The sequence below is a fragment of the Ambystoma mexicanum genome, chromosome 6q (genome assembly GCF_040938575.1).
Source record: "Ambystoma mexicanum isolate Mex_15411 chromosome 6q, UKY_AmexF1_1, whole genome shotgun sequence".
Classification (NCBI taxonomy): Eukaryota; Metazoa; Chordata; class Amphibia; order Caudata; family Ambystomatidae; genus Ambystoma; species Ambystoma mexicanum.
In genome coordinates, this window is record NC_090937.1 from 1,068,629,888 (window position 1) to 1,068,654,335 (window position 24,448).

Genomic DNA, 24,448 nt, shown 5'->3' on the forward strand with positions numbered 1-24,448 from the left:
GATGATAATGATGTGTAATTAAAAAGCACGTACGCTTAGGCGCTCCATATAGAACAAATATACATACAATATCACCCAACCTGTGTTGTTACTCATTTATCAACCTCAGCAGGAAGAAAGACTGAGTTGATCTTGCCGGGAGTCGAACCTGCAACAGGCAGATCGCACACACATTGCAGCAGCGAGCGCTCTACCCACTGAGCTATCTCACCGGCTATGGCTACCAGAAAACCAGCCACTACAGAAACAAACAGCCACAGGCTGCTGGCCACAGCCCAGGACCCTCAATTACAACATTTTTTTTAGGGGTAGCAAGTCAGACCACAGGGGTAGCAAGGGAGACTTCAGGGGTCACAGTTGCGACCCCTGGTGGCCCCTAAATGACATATCTGGCTGTAAGGGGTCCAAACCAGGCTGTTGTAACAAGGGTCTTTTGTTTTCTAACATCTTACTTTTGTAGAAGCTGGCCATCTCCCAGTTTATCCACCACACTGAATCGGTTGGCTGTCTCCATGAACACCAGTCTGGCTTCAGAGCTGCCAGCTACAATCAAGGACCACATTGACACCCTTGCTCCGGCCCTTGCTGATTTTTGCAACCACTCCTTTGCCTCTGGATCCTTCCCCTCCCCTCTGAAGCACTCCTTTGTGCACCCTCTTCTCAAGAACCCCACAGCTGATCCTTCTTGTCCAGCTAACTATCTCCCAATTTCCATTACTCCCTTTCTTGGCAAATTCCTGGAAATGTTGGCCATCTCTCAGCTTAACCTTCATTCCAATTCGGTTGGCTGCCTCCATGACCACCAGTCTGGCTTCAGAGCTGCCAGAAGCATGGAAACTTCTCTCCTAAACATCCGTGAAGATCTGCTCACCAACCTTGACTCTAACATTCCATCTGTCCTCATCCTCCTCGATCTCTCTTCTGCCTTCGACACGGTCAATCATACCATCCTGCTCAACCGTCTCCGTGAAAACCTGGTATCACTGATCAGGCTCTGGCCTGGCTGACTTCTTTTCTCTCAGATCAACCCTCCCAGGTCCAACTTGGGTCCTTCCTTTCATCTATCTTCCTCTCTACCTGTGGTGTTCCCCAGGGGTCTAACCTCTTGCCCTGGCTTTTCAACCAATACCTGGCAACTCTTGCCCACTGCATTGCCATTTTCTGCTCAAATTTCCAGTGCTACGCTGACGACACTCAACTCATTTTCAAGCTGCCCTCTGCCACCTCCTCTCCCTCTATCATCTCTGATTGCCTATCTGCCATTCAAGATTGGTGTGCCGCCAATGATCTTTGTCTGAATGCCAGCAAAAAGGAGATCCTCCTCATCGGCACACCTTCACCAATCTTTCCCCTCACTCTTTGACCGGCCTCCCTTGGCCCTCCTCCTACCCCCACCTGCGAGGCTAAGAACCTCTGGGTCATCTTTGACTCCACCCTTTCCTTCTCCGCCCACATCTCTGAGGTCTCTAAAAAGTCAAATTTCTGACTGCACCTCCTCAGAGGTACTCTGCCTTTCCTCTCCTTCCCCCAAAAGCTCATGGTATCTCAAGCTCTGGTTCTCTCTAGCTTGGACTATTGTAACAGCCTCTTTCTAAATCTACCTGCCCCTACTCTCCGCCCTCTGCAACTAATCCAGAACAGGACTGCAAGACTTGTCCTTGGCCTCAAGCCTTGGGATCGTATCTCTCCATCTCCGAAATCTCTCCACTGGCTCCCAGTGGATGCAAGGATTAAATTCAAAATCCTCTGCATTGTCCACAAGGCTTTCTGGGGCCTTGGTCCAAAATACCTTCAGCTATCCCTCCGAAAATACCTCCCCTCTCGAGCTCTTCGCTCTCTACCTCCAACTCACTCAGGGTCAGTCATTTTTCAAAGAAACAAGCTGGGGGTAGATCTCTGTCTTCGGCGGGGCCTCCCTCTGGAACAGCCTCCCTGCCACTCTAAAGGAGAACCATCTCCGGTTCTGGAAGCACCTCAAGACCTTCCACTTTTCTTCTGCCTTCGCTCCCCCTCTCCCCTGCTGATCTGTTCTCTCTTGGCACCGTGCACCTGGCCACCCTCTGTCTTTTGGGCCGAGGTACCTGCTCATCCTGCCACCCTCCCGCACTGCCTCCAGGCCACCCCTTGCACTGGGGTCTGTATCTGTACCCATACAGCCCCCCCTTTTTCTTCCTCCACTTATGAGACCTACCCTGTCTGCTGCCTTAAACCTAGCACTTGCAAATTGCTGGCTGCATTACCACTGTTTGTTGCCTTTATTATTTATTTATTGTTATTTATCTGTTTCTCCTCTGCTTCGCACTTTCCACCTCTCACCCCTTCCATGCACTTTTCCCCTCCCCCCTCTCCCATGCACTTGCACGTTCTCAATGTCACTCGGCCTAGTAAGATCGTTGTTTTGTTCTCCCCTGTTCCCCTCCCTTGCCTTTGTCGCGCTCTGAAACACTTGTGTACGAGCGCGATAGAAATAAAATATCAATCAATCAAAAACCAGAGGCATGGAAACTGCACTCCTGAAAACCTGTGAAGACTTGCTCTCTAATCTCGACTCCAACTCTCCTTCCTCTCTCATCCTTCTTGACCTTTGCTCTGGCTTTGCTTTGGTCAATCATGCCACCGTTATAAATCGGCTCTGTGATACCCTTGGCATCACAGACCTGGCTCTGGACCGTTTAACCTGCTTCCCTTCTGACCGACATGCCCATGTTCAACTGGGCTTTTTTCTCTACTCTAGCTCTCCCTCCACCTGCAGTGTCCCTCATGACTGTATCACCTTGCCTTGGCTTTTCAACATCTACCTGGCCCCTCTAGCCCATCGGATCACTTTCTCTCCTAACTTCCAGTGTTATGCAGATGACACCCAGCTCTCCTTCAAGCTTCCTTCCTCTGCCTCCTCCTCTTCTTCTCTCATTCCTGACTGCCTGCCTGCTGTTCAGGCATGGTGCACTGCTAACCATCTCTGCTTTAATGCCAGTAAGACAGAGATCCTTCCCATTTGGTCTCATGCTCCCTCCTTCCCTCCCAATCTCTGGCCACCCTCCATGGTCCCTCTCCCACATGCTTGTGTGAGGCACAAAACCTTGGTGTCAACTTTGACTCCTCTCTCTCCTTCTCTCCTCACATCACGGATCTAGCCAAGAAGGCCCACTTTCAGCTACACCTCCTTAGAGGCATTCTCCCTTTCCTCACCTCCCCCCAGAAACTCAGTGTCTCCAGAGCTCTTGTCCTCTCCGGGCTGGACTACTGCAACAGCCTCTTCCTCAATTTGCCTAACTCCCCCCTTCCCCCCCTTCAACTAATCCAGAATAGGAATGTGAGACTTATTCTTGGCATGAAGCCCATGGACTGCCTCTCTCCAGCCCTAAATTCTCTCCACTGGCTCCCAGTTGCTGTGAGGATCAAGTTCAAGACCCTATGCTTCATCCACAGGGCTTTCTGGGGCCTTGGAACCTGCTATATCCAGCTCTCTCTCCCTAAATACCTCCCTGCTAGAGCCCATTGGCCTTCTAGCTCCAACTCTCTGCAGATCAGGCGCTTTTCCAAGCAGAGAGTGGTGTGCAGATCGTATTCCTCCACAAGTGCCTCCCTCTGGAATGGCCTCCCTGCCCCTCTCAGACTTGATCCGGATCTCCTTAATTTCCTGGAAGCCTCTCAAGACCTTCCTTTTCTCTTCCTCCTTCCCTCTCCCACTCCCCTGCTAATCCCCCATCTTCCTCTTGACTGACTGCCTGGTTCCTTCAGATTCTTACAGGGAACCAGGCCCTCCACGTCCAGTCTACCCCTGCACTTGAACTCCCCTGACCCCCTCCCCCACCCCTCACCCTACACTTGTTACCCGGGCACCCACCTCCTGCACTAGCCTGGCTGGACCTGCACCCCTTGAGCCCTTCCAGCAGCTCCTTAACTCGCACTTAGCTCATGGACCTTCCTTCCCCTGCGCTCTCTGCATTCCCCTGGCACTGTCCACCTGGCCTCCCCTGGCACACTCTTCCTCTTCCTTGCGGGCCCTTCCGCCCCGGCCTTTCCCCTGCACTTCTTGTTACTGCACTTGCATGATCTGAATGTCACAAGGCCTAGTCGAATCGTTATTGTTTTTGTCATTCCTGCCCTCCCCCGCTTGTCTTATTGCGCCTTGAAACACTTGTGTATAGCCACATTATGAATACATTTTTTCTTTAAAACAATATGCTTTGTCCTGCAGGAAATGGGGGACAGACGGTAACATATGTCAGCAAGTACAATGCTCACTGCTGCAAGCTGTCTGTGATAAGCAGCTTGCAGGCCAACACAGCCTTTCATTCTTTCCGAGGTCGATAAATGAGTACCATGTTCGGTTTTTGTGATAATTCTATGTAAATATGTTTTATATACAGCACTTTGGCGAAAGTGCAATGGAAATACCAAATCATTACTATTCATATTGCCATTGTAGAGTGCCTGAGCAGATACCAAAATGGTGGAACCCCTCTCTTAGCCTACCCTTCTCCTCTGGATACTCTACCTGCTCCTCCTTCCCATGCCTGCGGACTTCAAAGGGACTCCAGTGGTCAGCACCCTAGTATGAGTGGACATGCGTTGTGTCAGTTCTGCCTTTGAAGCACCGACTCCCAGGAGATGTAATGGGAAGTGTTCCTGTGCCTTTTGAGGAAGATGTTCTGCTTCCTGCAGGAGGATCGAAGAGACACTTTGTGGCCATTGTTGTGGAGACACCTAGGCCAGATGGCTAATACACATTGCCCTGTCACATCTGGGCCCGGTTCACAATGCTAACACTATTATGAGATCAGACTGCTGCAGTGATATAATTATGTGACCACAACCAGAATTGGCTTACATCTAATGTTTAAAGTGCACCAGGCAGACTAGGTTACACAATTATTACATTTTGTACCAGAGGTGCAGACAATTAAAAAGCCACCTCTACCTGATGTCACTATGTACTCCAGAAGCTGGTAGGAATGCACATGTGACCTTCAAACCTACCCTGTGCCACTGCAGGGCTGGTGTTGAGGGTGTCAGTAGACTACCTCACCAAAGGCCAATGTTTGCACTATAACGTTTGGTATGGAACATTTATGAAAGGGGGTTCTGATTAGCAGACTTAATTTTCACAAACAGAAATACCCAGATAATTTTAATTAATAAAAGTCAAAACAATCTCAGGCTATCCCACTCTCAGCAGAAGGAAGTTGGTCACACAATGAGATTATAGTGTCATAACATAATTGGTGGTGTGACCCCCCTCCCCCAAGCATTGACGAGTCAGCAATAATTTACCGAAGTTTGAGATCTCGGAAATGGCATATGGTAAAGTCTGAGTCTCTCTGTCTAGCTAAGCAGAACTGTAATCGACCACTGAGCTATGGATGCTTACATGTGTGAATCACACGCACCTGAGCGCAGGCTCAATCTTAGCTGGATATTGCTGCTCTGCAGATGGGGCTGAATTGTTAAACTCGGCCGGTCCCCAGGGCCAGGAAGCATCACCTGTTCATAATGCAGGTTAACCACCCTGTCCAATGGGGCCTGCGTCACCTGCGCAGCTGCGCAGCAGTCTACTCTTTCCTCTGCGCGACACACATTTGAGGCATTGGGTGAAGAGGGGCTAGCATGGATACTCTACAGTAAGCGGTAATACGTTGATAGAATGTTAAATCTTGATGGCGTATGCTGCCTCGAAATTAAGTCACTTCATAGAATGCGCTGTCGTGTGAGCGGATAACTTTACTACTTACACCGGGTTTTTGGAAACAAAGTTTATTTCTTTAAAATATGTGTATGATCTTGTTTAATGAGTCTATCATTTCTCGTAAAGTGGTGTTGTAGTAAAGGTCTGGTCGGTAGAGGGTGCTACAGGATAAAAACAGGCATCATTGATGTTCACGTTTAGAGAAACACAATTTGTTGATGTATACCCGCCTTACAAATGCAAAATAAACACATATTTTAAATGTACTACGCTTACATGTATTAGACGTTTGACCATTTAAATCTTTTGTTGAATAAATGCATTTAAATAGCATAGAAATGGAACGCATAATAATGGATTTTCTAGAACATATCAACATGGTATAGAGAAGGAAGTGCTCACAGTCCCCTCCTGACCTCCTGCTAAAGTGTGGACACATTGCTGCTGATGGCTTAGCTGTTATGATTGTTCACGTAATTATAAACCGAATCCGTCATACTAATGGAGTCAGAAATGGTGCCTGGTGTCATAAGGCGTACTGGTGTTCACCTTGTACCACACAAACCAGGTGAGTGCTGTGAAAGCAAAGTGCTGTGACTCAACCTAAACTTCGCTGCACCCCAGGGCTTTAAATTGACGGGGACTATCCAGGACAGAGCTCTGGTGGTCTCCAATAACTGCTGGTGAGCTGGGGCGCTCCCTGGGCTCACTGTCGCCAATAAGCAGCCCCCATGATGTATTTTTCCTGTGCGCGTTTTCAGACTAGGGCTGCCAGGGCCCCCTATCACTTACGTCACTGTAAGTAAGAGGGGTTGAGCAGGTCCGCCATGAGGGGAGGCCAGGGTGGCTAACTGCACTGGGCCTCACGGTGCTGCAGTGCTCTCTGATGATCGAATCTCGCCAGGGATATGCAAAAAAAACAAAAAAAACAACGAATACTTGCCTGTGTGTTCACGCTCTTCAGCACACATGTTCAAAGGAATCGTCAATTGATTGATGACACCAGCAAGCTGGTGTCCTCCACTCTTTCAGGCATGTACCTCCCCTCGATCAGGGCCGTGGCAGAGTGGCATCTGATACCCTGAGGGACGTGATTACCGCATCTCCTGCCATGCCCCTCACGACCGTTGCACACTAAGATCACTGCTCTGCCGCTGCTTTGAAGGATATGGTCATCAGCCTCACTAGGCTCGGATCTGGTCAACTGATGCTATAATAATTTGCATTTATTTATTTATTTATTTATTTGAATTTGTAAATCGCACTGAAGCCCACGGGCATCGAGGCGCAGTCCTTCAAGAATCAAAGTTCAAATGCATACTGATATGTTTAAGTGTCATCATATTTAAAATAGCTCAGTGAGTTTAGTACTTCCTGCAGTGATCTGTATTAATATGCCATAGCATAATACCCAAATCTGGCAATGCCACCGTGGCCTCTCCTCTCTTTGGTGCTTGAAATATGTGTACATACAGACTATTGATAGTGAGACTTGCTGTGCAACAAAACAACATGCCTGCAACAAATAATGCTTGCTATAAAACTAACATTGCATCAAATCCCAAACAATTTACAATATGAAGGCTGGATGGAAACAATGTCATCTGCTGCCATGCTGACTGACCCAAAGTACTTGTTTGCAGGATCTCATGGTGTAATGTTTGGGTCGGGTAGTAACTATCATTGGGCCATGGCCATCACCATTTCGCCAGCACCCAACATTCAGCCCACATCCCCTTGTCTAAGCCCTCCTCGATTTTGCATCCCAGCACCTGATGTACAAATCGTACGTCGTGCAAAGCGGTTGGGCGCAATTAGGAGCCGCTTCATTGATATTAATATTAATAAGAATGTTTGTTCTTGTGTGTCACTTGGCTCAGAGTGGCAAATGCAGGGACGGCCTTGCCTGCAAGGGACAGCAAGCTACTGTCTATGCTTTCAGTTTTGCATGGCAGCTTGCATTGTCACTGCTGCACAACGCTCCCAATACGTGCAAATGATTTAAAAAAAAAATAAAACCTTAGGGGATGCATGTGCCTTTGCTAGAAACTACTGCCTACAACCCTGATTGTCCCAGCATCTTTAAGCCCATTACAGGAGAGGCTCCAGCATAATGAGCGATGGTGCACCGATCCGGCCGTTGCCCAACATGGACGAGCCACAGCCACCCCACAGAAAGCACTCACAGGCACTCCTAGGCTGGCTTTAACTGTTAAAAGGAAATGCGGTTTCCCTTTGACAGTTTAAGTTCCCTAGTGCACATTACTAATGGGCCATGCAAGGGTGTGACGTTGTGCTTCCCCAGCCTTGAATGACCCATTGGGGAGGAAGACTAGGGAACTGCAATCATAAATGGGCTTGACGGGTGCTCGTGCACCTGCCCGTACATTTAGGCCTACTTGGGCATTGTTTAGGAGAGGGTCCGGCTCCCCTGCACATGCCCTCAGGAGCCAGGATGCTCTCACAGCTTCCTGGTGGCTGTTACTACTGCATGGAAGATGGTGTCGGGCCCTGTGCAGTATGTAAGGTATTTCTCTTTTAATGAATGTATGTATGTCTGCATGAATGGGAGTGCATGTATCTGTGAAAGGAGCTACTTAATGGTTTGGTGCATTGAGGGCCATTCAAGGGATAAAAAGGCAGTAACGTCTTCCACAATGCCCATACCAGGAACAGCCTCAGATGCGAGCCTCCCTTCTCCCTTCTCCCTCTCTCTTCCCGCCCTCCTTTACTTTTCCCTATGCACTTACTCTATCAGAATTGCCCCTGGACCTAGTATGATTGCAACAAATGTTTGTCTTCCCCCTCCCTTTACTTGTCACCCCTACCCACCTGCACTGAAATGTTGCCAGGCCTAGTACGATAGTCGCTTGTTTTGTACCTCTCTCTCCCTTTTCCTCCCCCTCCCTCACCTCTTGTTAATCTCCAGCTCTACCAGAAATGTCATCAACCCTAGTACAGTAGTCGCCTGTCTGTGTCCCATTTCCTTCCTATCTGTGTTTTAGCTCTTGCACTATCTGAAATGTTGTTAGGCCGAGCATGATAGTTAATTTCACATTCTTGTTATTATTAAAATGTATTAAAATGATTTAAATTTATCAAAAATAAAACAGAGCTTATGGTTTTTGGCACCAACCTAGCCAGAACAAAGTTCCATCCTTCATAAAGCGCCTTTACAATAAAAGATACCCACATCCAAGTTTTAAACAAGGTCAAAACCCTCGGGATGATGTTAGAAGCATCTCTGGGTTCAGAAGCCCAAACCCAATACGTCAAAGAAACCTGCTCATACCATCTTCGCTTACTAAAAGCCATAAGACCATACCTATCAGAAGAAAATAGTGCAACGATCGCAAGAGCCACCATCCTATCTCGCTTTGACTACGGCAACGCGCTCATCCTAGGTTCCAACAAACAATGCTATCACAGCTACCGAGTCTTATAAAACAATGCAGTAAGAATCATCAAATAGAAAACCAGAAATCAGCATATCAGCGAAGCAAGGAAAGAACTGCATTGATTAAAAATTGAGGAAAGGGTCCAGTTTAAATCTCTTACACTGACACACAGATGCATTTTTGGGAAAGCCCCCGCATACCTTTAATCCAAACTCATCCTATATGTGCCTATCGGAAAGCTAAGATCGGCGGATCAAGGCTTGATTGCTGTGGCCCCTTTCAGACACAAAAACGGTGCAGGTTAATCCTTCCCTATTTCAGTGGTTGGCATATGGAACAACCTCACAGTTCAGCTAAGGTTGGAATCAAACTATCAACGTTTCCGCAAACTATTGAAAACACACATCTTTAAGTAAAACCAATATTCCAATTCCTTTAGCGCTTTTATCATTTTAATGTCCTGTGTTATTTGTTCTGCTTATTTTCTCTGTCCTTCGTGTTTCTGTCTATGCGCCCGAAGCTTGCGAGCTACTGGCGCAATACAAATCAATAAATTAAATAAAATAAATAAATTGTTGTTCATGGCCTGTGATAATGTCATTGTATTTTCTCTTGTTCCCTCCCTTGCCATGAAGGGCTTTGAAACACATTGTGTATAGGTGCTATGTAAATAAACTATCATATCATATCATGTCTGTGAGTGTGCGCAAGTGAATGAGAGAGTGTCAGTTATAGGTGTGCACAAGTGAATGGAGAAATGAATGGATGCTTGAATGAGAGAAATGGATGAAGGAATGTGTATGAATGCATGCGTGTCTGTGTGGGGAATGGAGAGGTGTGGAGGGGTCAGGCTGCAATATCATGTGCTGGCACACCCGACACCTCACCCTCACAGTGAGGGTCAGGGGATAATGTCAGGACATGACACTGTGTGTTTTGTATGGCCATCAAGCGTATAGCAAGCATGATTCATGTTTGCTTTACTTTTGATGCCCATTTTGTTATTACATGGCAAGACTGGCCTACATTTCTAGGCCAGTTTGTATATTTATTTTTCTGTGGCACAATAAAAAATATATCCAGAATGGCACTCCAATCAGTAGCAGGGCTGCAGGTAGGAAAAAATAAATTAAAAAAAGTATTTTTTTTTGTGCTTGAATGAAAGGGTTTGTATATGTAAGTGGGTGCATGAATGAGAGAGTGTTGTTTGGGTGTGCATGTTAATGTGAGAGTATATGACTAGTTACTGTATGGGTGTGAGAGTGAATGTGAGTGTCTAAGTGAATGAAGAATTAATGCTGATGCATGTTTTAATGTGAGTGAATGAAGAATGAAAGCTGTTTTGTAATTGTAATGGGTTATTTATAAAGGGCTTTGCCCAGAGGTTTCTAAGTGGGGACCCAGGGATCGAACCTGTGTTGCTTATCATCGACGAGCGTGTTGGCCCTGAGCTATCCTCCCGAGACAAGGGTATGAATGCTGATGCGTGTTTTAATGTGAGTGAATGAAGAATGAAAGCTCTATGAATGCTGATGCGTGTTTTAATGTGAGTGAATGAAGAATGAAAGCTCTATGAATGCTGATGCGTGTTTTAATGTGAGTGAGTGAATGAATAATGAATGCTCTGTGAATGCTGATGCGTGTTTTAATGTGAGTGAATGAATAATGAATGCTCTATGAATGCTGATGCATGTTTTAATGTGAGTGAATGAAGAATGAATGCTCTGTGAATGCTGATGCGTGTTTTAATGTGAGTGAATGAAGAATGAAAGCTGTTCTGTAATTGTAATGGGTTATTTATAAGGGCTTTGCCCAGAGGTTTCTAAGTGGGGACCCAGGGATCGAACCTGTGTTGCTCATCATCGACGAGCGCGTTGCCCCTGAGCTATCCTCCCGAGACAAGGGTATGAATGCTGATGCTTATTTTAATGTGAGTGAATGCTGTATGAATGCTGATTCATGTTTTATTGGAATTGAAGGAAGAATGAAAGCTCCATAAAAGATGAATGCTTGTGCATGTGTTTAAATGTGAGAGTGGCTGAAGAATGAATGCTTTGTGTCAACTGAGCAGCAGGCTTCTTATTGGGAGGGTTGAGGGAGAAGGGTCGGACAGAAGCCAGGAGGACTTTTAAAAAAAAATAGTTTAGGTGAATATTTTCGAAACTGGACACACTAAGTTGCTTGTTTACTGGACATCAGGGGTGACGGAAGCATTATGATTGCTCCTACATGGTACTGGCCCACATTGGTTGATCCATTCTGGGTATATTTCTTTACTATTGTACGTTCAGAGTAGCATGGCAATTTTTCCTGGGCAACAAGGGGGAAGGAAGCATGATGAGTGTTGCTACATGATACTAGCCCCATTCTTGCTGCATTGCACCAACCTTTATTTAAATTTGTCACTTTGTACCTGCTGTAATTCACGAAGTTTGTACGCAAATACATAACCGTTGCCTATGTAAGAAATGTGCCCAGATGCCTCAGGGCTTGGTGGGGTCTACACATAAATAAAATACTAATACAGTCTGTACATATTTTCTTACTCTATCATTGCATTTGGTACTGGTAAAGCCGAAAGTGTGCTGAAAATGCAAGTGGAGAAACCTCCTGAAGCACAATTGCCTGGTTTGGGCTGCCTTGTTGTGCACGGTCTGTCGCTCCCGCATATTCGGGGGAAACATTGATACCCCTCACATTAAAACATTCACCAGCCACCACGGCGCAGTGTAATAGGTGCTTCACGTGGTAAGAAAGGCTCACGTCTAGCTCCTGCCCACTCCACTGTGACTGTGGGAACATTGCAATCCAAGCTGTTAATTATGGACCGCAGCGCTCAATTGGTAAATTGTGGCGATGGCTTTGTATGCACAAAGAAGCACCCTTTTTCATTATCCTCGTTTTTGGATCGCAAAACCTATTCGGGGTCATCTTACCCGGGGCCTCATTCATGCAGGTCTGTGTGTGGTACCTGAGGTGCCATCACTTTGCTCCTCCCTTGTCACTCGTTGCATTTTGCACCCTGTCCTCACAATATTCCCCTCCTCTCTCCCACTTGCCTAGCCCGCTTGCCCAATTTGTATTGCTGGTGGGTGGGCTTTGTACCAAAAATCGGCTGAACTAGTATTTGTTTTTTCTATTTCCAGGAACAATGGACAACGCACCCACTGGAGAATTAGAAAAAACAATATTTCTAGTATGGATAGACTTTGGACAAAAGTTTTCTGTGCTAAATATAAATCTAATAGAGCAGATTTGTTTCGTCCATATAGCTCATGGATTCGTCTACTATTTAAGATGGATTTTGCATCGTTAGTAAGCAGACCAGTTCTAATGCTTTTTAAAATGTTAGCATAAGTGAGGTCTGCATCCTGGCACAAGTTCTGAGTTACTTCTCTGTAGTGAAAATGTTGCCAGATTTTTACATTTCCAATGCTGCTGAGGGTGTTGCTGCATTGTTTGTGTCCTAATGTTTTGAAAATAGGTGGACCTTTCACTGGTGTTCACTGTAGGAGGTCTCTGAAAACAATGACATGTTTTCCTCCAAACAGTTCTTCATAGTTGGTTTTTAGGAGTTCTTGCATTCTGAGATTCATTAAAGCCAACATGAGGTTGGAAGCCATGCTTACTTCATCTATCAGGAGCAATTTCATCTGTTTTAGAATTCTGCGTACTTCCGTAGCAGCTTCTGCTTATCATTTGTAGGATTCTAATTTGTGTTGGTGTTCTACGGGGAGGAGTAAAGTTACACCTCCTATGTTGTGGGGAGCTTTACCACTTACATACAGGAGAAGAGGTTTATCATTTTTACAGCTACAGGTTTTAGTTTCATGTTTAAAACCATGTTCAATTTCCTGAGTGTTCTAGATAAATGGTGAGTTGTTCATCATTTAGCTGTGATTCTAGCACTGGCAAGTCTTCCTCAGATTGTTTATACTGATACATGCTGTTGCTAATTCTACCAGGGGCTCCTCCTGCACTAGAAATGCGTTGCTTGATATCCAGCATGGAAGGGCTTGGTTCTAGAAATGAAGACATATTATTTCTAGCACGCGCCTGCCTGTGTTAGAAATAGTATTTATTCAATTTTTAGCACAAGCCCACATGCAATAAAACATATTTCTTTCACGTCTGTTCCAGGTATGATGGGCTCCAAAACGCCCCTTTTGGTTTAGAGTAGAATTCAGGACCCCATGTGATCCAAAATAGATCTATGTGATCACTGGGACGCCGAAAATCCTGACAAATAAAATATGGAGTACGAAAACGGCAGAATTGTTAGAAATCCCAAAATTGCCAAAAGTATATTTTACGATGGCCGGAGCCTGCCATCCTCCCTACTAGGTTTACTTTGTTAATAACGGGTCAGCCAGCCATGCTTTCTGATCGTTTTGTACTCCGCTGAGCTTCCTTGTCTTCCGCAACTCTTCGTTCACTCTGCCTTATACAGTAGTTTATACGTTGCCCTAAGCACGTGCATTACATTGATACATCCACCCTGTACACAACCAACACATGCATCGGTGTATGTTCCCTAGCCACCTAATACTGCTCTCAGCTGCGGGAGCCACACAAACGGTTCACTCCACAGGCCAGCAACATGTTCACTTATTTCAATACTGAATGCAGACACCCGCTACAGATGTGCACTGCCAGACTTTACTGAGACTCTATAACTACTGTACTTTGAATGCATTACCTCTTTACCTAGATCCCAGATTCTGCCCATTGGATGTGGAGTAATACACCTAGCTTTCCAGTCCAGTATTTTTAGCCTCTATAATGGTTAGGCTATCCCTTGCATGTGTGTGCCATGAATACTGACATATTTAAGTTGATACCTGTGAATGCTCAGCTCACTGCAACCATACCCCTTTAAACATGTGTCCATGTGCTTACATTGCTTAAGTTGTTTACTTCGTTTCTATTTACCACAATGTGTCTAGCCTGACTCAGCCTGGCGTCGATATTAACTCAGCTTATTGTGCCCAAGCTTAACCTTGCCCATTATGCCCTCGATGAATCCAATTTTTGAGTTTCGGCGGAATTTAGTCCCCTGCTGAATTCATTCCTTGTGCTCATGTTGAATTAGCTTATTGAGGCTCTGGGGAATCCAGCCCTCGCTCCATTGTTGAACTCCACCTATTGTGCATATGCTGCAATTGCCTACTGTGCCTCTGCTAAGTTTGTCACATGCTGAAATAGCCCACTGTGCCTCTGCTAAGTTTGTCACATTCTGAAATAGCCCACTGTGCCTCTGCTAAGTTTGTCATTTGCTGAAATAGCCCACTGTGCCTCTGCCAAGTTTGTCACTTGCTGAAATAGCCAACTGTGCCTCTGCTAAATTTGTCATTTGCTGAAATAGCCCACTGTGCCTCTGCCAAGTTTGTCACATGCTAAAATAGCCCACTGTGCCTCTGCTAAGTTTGTCACTTGCTGAAATAGCCCACTGTGCCTCTGCCACGTTTGTCATAAGGCCTAGGATGAACTCAGCCGATTGAGTATATATTGAACTCAGCCTATTGCAGACAATCATGCCTACCTTGAACTAGCCTTTATCTGGATTTAAGAGATCTAGCGAACTTAAATTATGGCTATCTGCACTAACTATCTCTAGCAACACTTGTACGCCTTTGCTCCCCGAAATATACACCTAGGTTAGTCCATACACCTTACATAGAAGATACTTTCTAGCCTCATCCTAAGCGACATCATCATGAGTATGTTAGATAGCAGCCTCTTAACCCATATATATCTACTGCTCACTACCCTGCTGACAATCCACAATAGACTCTTCACATCCTACAAGAGCACCTCACACACCTTTACCAGTGCTCTCTCTGTCACCCCACTACTATGGAGCACCCCCACCACTTGAGTCCCTCAATTTGGTATCAAAGTACTCCATGTAGTCTGACATTAAGAAATTGTAGACTCAGGGCGAGACTTACGAGACTCCATGAGCCCCTAACTAGAACTCTATCCCCCGTCAATAAAATATCTAATTTCCATAAGGTCAGCATTACCAACCCTAATAGTCTGAGACTGACAAACACTCCCACTAAAACCAGACCTACCCAAGCCACGGAAACAGCCTCCCCACTAAAAGGTGGCCTAATAAATACCAGGTCTCTCACCACACATGCCACAGACATCTGTGACTTAATATCAGTTGATGACTTTAACTTTCTTGCCATCACAGAGTCCTGGCTACTCGATGCAGCTGGACCCCTACTTTCATTAGCAATCCCAGATGGGTACACCATACTGAGACAGGATAGAACCAACACGTGAGGCGGCAGCATTGCCATCATCGCCAAGTCAAGTCTAGGTATGAGAACAATACCTACCATAATGCCTGACTCATGTGAAGCACTCACTCTCAAACTCCCCTTACTTCACTCCCAGACACTAACGATCCACCTCATCTCTAGACCACCCGGAACCATAGGTACATTCGAGGAGGACATCCACTGCTTACTATCCAATAACCTCAAGACATATTCTCATTCTGGTTTTGGGGAACTTTAATTTAGGATACAATGACCCCTCAGATAAACATGCCACCTCTATTGCCAATATTCTTACTGAATTGGGCATTACTCAAAACATTCTCAAACTTGCTCATACTAAAGGCAGAATCTTGGATTGGGTGGCAGATTACAACTGCAATTCTAACATTAAATCCATCTCCCACAACTGTGGACGGACCATTTCCTTTTGTCCTTTGTACTTTCCACCTCCAGATCACTCACTACGACCCCCACCATGGCCCCGCCATGCCCAACAAGGAACAGATAGAATGTTACTAAGGATAAAGTGATTCCCGCCATCCTACCCACGCTGAACCACTTAGCAGATCATCTGGACCCGGAAACACTCGTCGACGAGTACAACAAAATTATGACAACTACACTTGACAATATAGTCCCCCTAAAACTTAGACCATGTAAACGCAAATCCCACCTAAATAAATGGTTCACCCCTGAACTAAAGGATCTGCAACAACTTAAGAGAAGTTGTGAAACAGCATGGAGACTAAGCCAATCTGAAGATCATAAAAAAAACTCAAGGAAATATCCTCCCTTTTCAGAAAGGAAATCCATACGGCCAAGCGTAACTCATTTGACACACGTATATCTAAGGCCAACTCAAATATGAGGGAATTATTTACAATCCTTAAGGAATTAGAGTCACTTATCCCCACCGTGGACACCTGTACCAAAGATAAAACATGGTTCTCTAACATTCAACTAGCCTTATCCAGCAAAGTTTTTATGCTCCAAAAGAAAATAGATAAGAAAAAGCCTCCCTCAATCAACCATCCCAGACTATCGGCCCCCCTTCAAAGGAACATGACTTTGACGGGCGATTCATGTTTACCAAAACCTCTATCCTTGATGTGGAGAAAGTCATCCTATCTCTCAAGCCTTCAAACTGCCAAGGTGACCTCTGCCCAGCGCAGCTTATAAAAGATGCTTCCAGGGACCTCTCGCCTTTTGTGTCTAAACTTATCAACTCCTCATTTGCCTCGAGCATTGTTCCCACTAACCTGAAACTATCCTGGGTACTACCACTGCTTAAAAAGCAAACCCTAGACCCACTTATACCAACAAACTACCATCCTATCACGACAATCCAATTTCTGCTTAAAATCCTGGATAAGATTGCTTATAACCAAATCCAAAAATTCATGGAACAGCACAAATTACTAGGTGCACGCCAATCAGGCTTCCGGCCACAACATGGTACGGAGACTAACCTCATTGACCTGAAGGCGCAAATAGATGAACTCTGAGACAAAGGCAAAACAGCCCTCCTTCTGCTGTTGGACCTCTCGGCCGCATTCGATCTTGTCGACCACAAGGTCCTTTGCAGGCACCTTGATTCAGCAGCACATTTCTCCAAGGAGGCCATATCTTGGATTGAGTCCTTCCTTAGTGATAGGACCATGAGGGTGTTCTCCCCTTCGGCAGCTGCTGACCCGATCCCCATTCTTTGCAGAGTTCCCCAGGGGTCTTGTGTCTCCCCCACCTTATACAACATATTTACTAAGCCCCTTTTTGATGATCCGGGCCTTCTTGGTATCACCTACACTAACTATGCAGATGATACCCAGATTCTCCTTCCACTTTCCAGGGATTACAACAAGGATTTCGCCTTGGTAAATAGGGTGTATCTCATCATCCAGGCACGGATGGCAACCCACGGTCTATGCCTGAATGATGATAAAACAGAACTGATCATCTTGGGTACCTACCAGAACCTTACAAAACTAGGCCATGAGTACACCTCATTTGGCAACATCATCAAGGTGTCCAAGGAGGTGAAGACACTTGGCTTCTGTCTGGATGCCACCCTCTCCTTCGATAAACATGTGAAATCTATGGCATCAGCCACTGCTTACACCTGTAAGCTCATCCGAGCAGGTAAACATTTTCTTTCCGATGACAACTGCATTAATTTAGCTAGAGCCCTGATTTTTTCCAGGCTTGATTATTGTAATGCCCTCTACATCGGTGCTAACCAATCCATCATCCACAGAATCCAGATCCTACAAAATAACGCCTTAAGAGCAGCTCTAGGCATATCTAAAAGATCACACATCTCCAAAACTAGACACCAATACAACTGTCTGTCTACCCAAAACAAAGCTGGCCAAGGCGGGTGGGGATCGTTTCCAAGTCTGAGCTGCCCAACTATGGAACTCATTGCCACATCATCTACATGAGGAGCAGCCCTTCCAAAAATTAAGATCTAATTACATTAACCTGCTGAAAGCTGCTGACGTTTAGTCTCCTCCTTACCAAATTTAGATTCCAGACCCGACCTACTGTACTTTTATCCTGATCTGCCTGTACACAATTGAATTGTATATACTCTGCTTTATTGGGAATTCACAATTGCCTTCCTACTGCCTGTACATATTTCTTTATTTTTGTATTTATTTGTTTTTGCCTGTATTCTGTACTTTGTATTCTGCAACCATGTAACCTTAAGCCTCGTATATTCTGCAATGCTGCGCCCGGTTACCCGCGGGTCTGTTGCGCATTACAAGTAAATAAACAAACAAACAATGAAAGTGAAAGTCGCGTTTAAATCCACACGAGATATTGTGCTTTTTTCCCCACTCCCAATCCATCTAATGGAAGCAGGGCACACCCTTATAACCCCACAATCCATTATATTGTTCAAGGAGAGCGGCGGACAGCCCCACAATCCCCGCTCACCTTCTTCGGTATAAAGCAATTCAGCATTTTCTTTACTGCCAAACTTGCAATAAATGTGCATTCACCATTTTCTTTTTCGACATTTTCGGCCGATCCCATCCAAAATGACAGGGCATAACCTGCGAATAGCTGAGGGATCCAGTAGTAAGATCACTTTAAAGCACAAGAATCTCTTATATTTCTTAGTGCTTTCAGTTTTCAAATTGTTGACTATGTGCTGCATGTGTGAGCAGTGGCTCACAATTCCTGGACGCCTCCGTGAGAACACGAGTGGTCTGGCCCCTGCTGCAGGCTATTCAGCAAGAATCATGATTGGTAACTTGCTTTTCAGAACCAGCTAATAACGTCATTTAAAACCCAAGGGCATTTCAGGCATTTCAAAAAATGTTTTCCTTGAAAAAGTTATTTCATGGCATGAACAAATAAGAAATTCTACTGGAAAAAAATGTGGGTGAGACAAATAAGCTTCCAAAAGTTACACTTGTGTAAGCAAGCCATTGCTGAGATTTAGAACACTGTGCACAATAAATTTACACTAACCTGGGCACCGTTGGATAAATAGGAGTGACAAAAGATTGGTCTGGAGTGACAGGGAAGGTGCAGGTGAGCCCACTTAAAAAGTGATAACAATTCTGATGACTCACATACCTGCACGATGTGCTTTGTTTCGAATTGGGCAAGTTTTCCCCAGATTGGCCAGTGCCTGGCATCAATAAAGTTAAATGTAATAATATCCATAAAAGGTAAAGACATGGTGTAATTCGGTGATGGTCTCAGCAAGGAGCCAATATGCAGAGCTTTTGAAATGCACTCAATGTGTACCTCAAGTGCCTATTTTTCGCCTATATGTGACTCACATAGAGAGAGCCCTCAAGAATATCCATTTCCTGTGGGAATAGGCCATCCAGTCCTGGCTTTATTCTTTACATATTGACACTTGTCGCTAGTTTTTTTGCAATTTAAATTCGGGACATGTCCCATGATGTAGAAAATAAACCAGGACTGTATGCCCTGCTACTGCCTGGTATGAGATCATTTGAGAGCTCTTCATGCATTTCTAGGTGCAGTTTAAGCCAATAGTAGTTTACGCAAGAATTAGTTGTGAATCCCCTTCTTATGCAAACTATGTTTGGTGTATTATGTTATTTGCATTCCTTACCCACATTTCCCAGTTCTTTGTGAATCGGTCCTTTCGTTAATTGTGTTTCTCCATTTGCATTACTTCAGTTCCTGAATTAATGGTGTCCCATTCGGTTACGCAGGAAACGAGAAAGGAGCGAGATCGGTCGCGACTGGACTCCATGGTGCTGCTAATCATGAAACTGGACCAGCTCGACCAAGACATAGAGAATGCCCTCACCACTGGCACTTCGCCCACCGGCACACCGGTCCTCAAAAGGAGACACATGCCTGTGAGTCTCTTACATTTTCTTATCCTTCGTATTTTTATTTATTTATAAGGTACTTTCACCAAACCGCCGCACACACAGTGAAAGACAATGCAAACATGAATGAGTCATAGCGTACAAACCAAAAGGAAGACAATGAGGACATAGTGGATAAGAGATTGTTTTTGCAATTTGTGTGAAATAGAGAAGGAAGGAATAGGACAAATATATAGTGGAAGAACATTCCAAAACGTGGGGGCAAGAAGACAGAGCAAACCAAAACGAGATTGGGCACAAGGGGGACTGGGGATTGATAGAAGAAACTGGGCATGGCAACAAAGAGGAAGAGAGGGGGTATACAAGACCACCCAGGAGCAAAGGCAACCAGGTGCAAGCCCATGAACACATTTAAAAGTTATACTGAGAAAGCAGAACTGTAGACATCCTTTAAAAGATAACCAACACAGGGAGGGGTAATGGAAAAGCAAAGGAGGAATACTGTAGAGAGTGCAAACCGCAGAATTAAATTAAATTAAAATATTTGCAAGGAACTTGGGGTTGGTCCCCCTGAGTTACCTGGGGGCAACCAGACGTGGACTCCCTGCTCACTGTGCTCAGAGAGGCACAGTTTCACCTCACTGATGAGGCCCAACAAGGCTGAAACACGTGTATGGGGTTGCTGGTGGTACTCTTGTTCAGAGAGGAATTGCCATAGCATTTCGGTGCTGGACTGCCCATGTGGGTGGGACAAAGACTGATATGTAAATGGATATTTCCCATCTGTGAAAGGTACAGTGAGCAAAAACCGTGTGCTGCAAACTCTCATCTCAGAACAGGTTATCATGCCATGTTCTTTCTGGAGAGGAGCGCCTGCTACCTTTTTTAAAACATTTAAAAGTTATACCGAGAAAGCAGAACTGTAGACATCCTTTAAAAGATAACCAACACAGGGAGGGGTAATGGAAAAGCAAAGGAGGAATACTGTAGAGAGTGCAAACCGCAGAATTAACGAGAGCGCAGTGGAACAAGATGGGAAGCAGGAAGACGAACTAGAAGATAGGAACTGCCGTCAAGACGGGAGAAAACTAAGGCAGTGAAAAGAGGTTTAGTAGCATAAAGGGAAAGGCTTTTAGAACATTGAAGAGTTGAAAGTGACATGACCGTTTAGTGTTTGAGATATGTGAGGAAAAGGAGAGAGAAAGATCTAAGGGAATGCCTAAATTTTGGGCAGAGGATGAGAAGGGAAGAGAGACAGGTGGAAAATGAATAGATGGTGGAGGGGGACAGTAGATGCAGGAAAAGAGTTTCTGTCGTACAGGTGTTAAGCTGTAAAAAGCACGAGTGCTCCCAAGTTTGAATAGCAAGAAGGTGACCAGCAATGGAGCAGTGTAGAGTGTCAGGAAAAGAGAGAGAAGAGGTATATAGTTGGTAGTCATCAGCATAGAAATATGAGGACTGCGCAAAAAAGGAGACAATGAAAGACAAGGGGGAAGTGCATAGTGAAAAAAGAATAGGGCCTGAGACTGAACCTTGAGGGACTCCATGAGCAAGAGTAAATAAAGGGGATTTGGATCCACCCCACACAACATTAAAAAGATTAATCAAAGAAATAAGACCTGAACCAAGATAAGTCAGTGCCGAAGAAACCAAGAGAGTGTAGACTGGAAAGTAAAGTACAGGGATGCACAGTGTTAAAGGCTGGTGAAAGATCAAGAAGAAGAACAATGGGGGAGAGTTTAGAGTGCCTGGCAGATAGAAGAGAGCTAGAGACAGAAAGGAGTGCCATTTTGGTAGAGTAAAAAGAGAAAAAGCCTGATTGAGATGGCAGAAGAAGAGAGCTATGATCATCTTTTGTACTGAACCTGACTGTCCTCATCCGAGTCTCAGATCAAATGTAGGGTGGTGTCGTTAGATGTTTTCAGTTCCCTGGCTGGAAACAAATACTGTGGCAAGTGCACGTTTCAGCTTGGCATATTAAATTGGTACACAAATGCTCAAGGACAACCCTTCAACACTAGGTTATCATACTGCAAATTAAATCAAAGTCACTTATGCTAGTAAATTTCCGGAAGATGTATTCCTTAAATCTTTAATAGAAGTGATACTAAACTGTAAATTCAATGTAAGATTTCAACTGTTTCTGTAATGCATCTAACATATACATGTGTTAGTGTTGTGATATCCTATACTAAACATACTACCAATAACGGCTGTAGTCCATTCGTGTAGGCTAAGTTATATCAAGTAATGATGGACAAGTTGAGACAACGCAAGACTTTTTGTGTTTGTTTCTTGTAGGACAATATTTGAGCAAGAATATTAAAACTGTATTTTAAGAATTATGGGTTGAGATCTTTGAAAGTGTCTGAAATGTTTTGAAGATTCATTGGGATATTGTGTTTACTTTTTTTATTTAATGTATTGTGCTAGGTGCCTTAGGGAGAACATTTTAAAACTAACATTTTAATTATATTTGACTGATGTTATTAATCTGTTTTAACTGCATTTTGTATTTGCTTCTATGACATTTCTTGAATAAAGCAAATGTTTGATATTTAATGTAATCATTGTACTACTGAAACATTTTCCTCACTTTCGCCTCACTTTTTAAGATGTCAGAAACATTTTTAGCAACCTTCTGAAAATAATCCCCATTATATCCACAGCCATATTATTGTTTTCAAAAGAGAGTTTAGTAATATAGCAATGCACTGATTTCCCAGAATTTTCCAAAGCCCACAAAGAGGGTAATTTTTTTATATCTTTTTGTCTCCTTTTAAAGAGAACAACATATATTTAAAACGCATACATTTTCTCATCTCACTACGCTAAGCTTACCGGGCGATCCTGAGGTTTTTCGTTGTTCTAGTTCAGATGTGTAATAAATTCAATGCATTTTTGCACCATTACAATGGTTGTGCTGGTTACACAGAGCTTTGGTAATATAACTCCAGATGCTAGAAATGTGCAAAGGTCTGTCATCATTTGCTCCTGTATGCACGTCATCTGCAATCGAATGCTCAGATACCCACACCATTGATGAGCATGATCATCAAAAGCCACAAATATATTTGCCTAGGATTGCCATCCAATACCATGGTCTTTATACTATTTTCAGTTACTGCCTTAAAATGGCAAGGTACTCACACCATTACCACAAATTGCCATCCAATCCCAAGGTACTTTTCCAGGGATTCTCAAAAATGGTCTCATCCAGGCAAGAGGGGCGGATACTGCCTGTGCGTATTTGGATGTCTCTGTTGGTGACAGAAGCCATTATTATATGAGATGCTGGCACCCAAAGGGGTTTTTGCTGGCTTTGATGTTGACAAGGGAGCATTCGATGGGGGTGCTTCTGACTGCTGTCTTTAACAACTATTTCAGATAGCAGTGTTTCATATGCTTCCTGTAATAAAATATGACTACTGCTCTACAGGAATACAGGGATGAGAAGTGGATAAAACTCCTACTTTGCTCTGCACTACTACTAAACCAGCAGTGATCTTCACCATGAAGGTGAAACAGACAGAGCCCAATTGGTACACCTCCTTCACCACTTCTGGTAACATAGGCTGAGGGCAGGCTTTACATTTCAGGAAGGACTTAAGTTAGCACAGAAGCAGACTCAGCCTTGGTGGACAAGATCTACACCCTCATTCAGGCATGGATGGCCTCCCATGGTCTCTGCCTGAATGACGATAAAACGGATATACTAATCCTAGGCTCTGAAGCGAACATCCAAAAATTCGACCCAAACTACAGCATTGATAACAACCCTATCAAAGTGATGCCTGTGGTTAAAACCCTTGGATTCTATCTGGACTCCTCTCTCACTCTTAAGAAGCAAGTCAACTCCCTTGCCTCCTCTACCGCCTACACCTGCAAACTCATCCACGCATCTAGACCATATCTTTCCAATGCTAGTTGTACCACCTTAGCCAATGCTCTTATCTTATCCAGATTAGACTATTGTAACGCCCTGTATTCAGGAGCTAATAAATACAACACAGACAAAATTCAAAGATTGCAGAATAATGCCTTAAGAGCAGCATTAGACATCCCTCATAGAGAGCATATCACCAAATTCAGGAATGAGGTTAACTGGCTAAAGATAACAGATAGAATCCTCCTCAAAACAGCTTCCCTCACATCTAAATGTCTCAACAACCTAGCTCCCCTGTATCTGGTGGAAAACATTACCAGGAAAATATCCACCCGCCCCACAAGATCTACTAATACCTTTAAATTGGAGACCCCTAGGTTCAAACGCTCGACTGCGGGAGGAACCAGTTTTCCTGTCAAAGCAGCACAATGTTGGAACAAGTTACCCCTTGACCACAGAACTGAACAACCTTACCCTATATTCAGATATAAGATACTTAAATGGTTGCGCGCTAACGACACATAACCTGACTCACACCAAGCCCACTACACATGTCCCATACCGAACCCTCTGCATCCACGAACTACTCTGTACTCTAGGTCACTGAGCATGCATCATCACCTACTAGGCCCCATATGATACACAGATTTATGAGATTGACTTATAAACTTGATCATATATTGTCTATAATAGATACATTTGCTAGAGCACCCTGGACATCCCAATATATGCCTTGCACCTGTATATATTTTTTGCATATATCTTTGTATATATTCTTGCCTATGTGTCTTATATACTCATGCCAAATACTGTAATGAAGCTTAAGATTTCTTGTGTATACTGTTGCGCCCGGCTACCTA

The 24,448-nt window shown here is 44.4% G+C and overlaps 1 protein-coding gene across 1 annotated transcript in view; it reads left to right on the top strand.

Annotated features, from left to right (window-relative positions):
- Positions 1 to 24,448, top strand: part of LOC138515307 (rho GTPase-activating protein 7-like) — a 957,199-nt gene that overhangs the window by 586,059 nt on the left and 346,692 nt on the right. Inside the window, exon 3 of the mRNA XM_069630211.1 lies at positions 19,580 to 19,729. Coding sequence (XP_069486312.1) covers positions 19,580 to 19,729 — 150 coding nt within the window. The remainder of the gene's footprint in view (positions 1 to 19,579; positions 19,730 to 24,448) is intronic.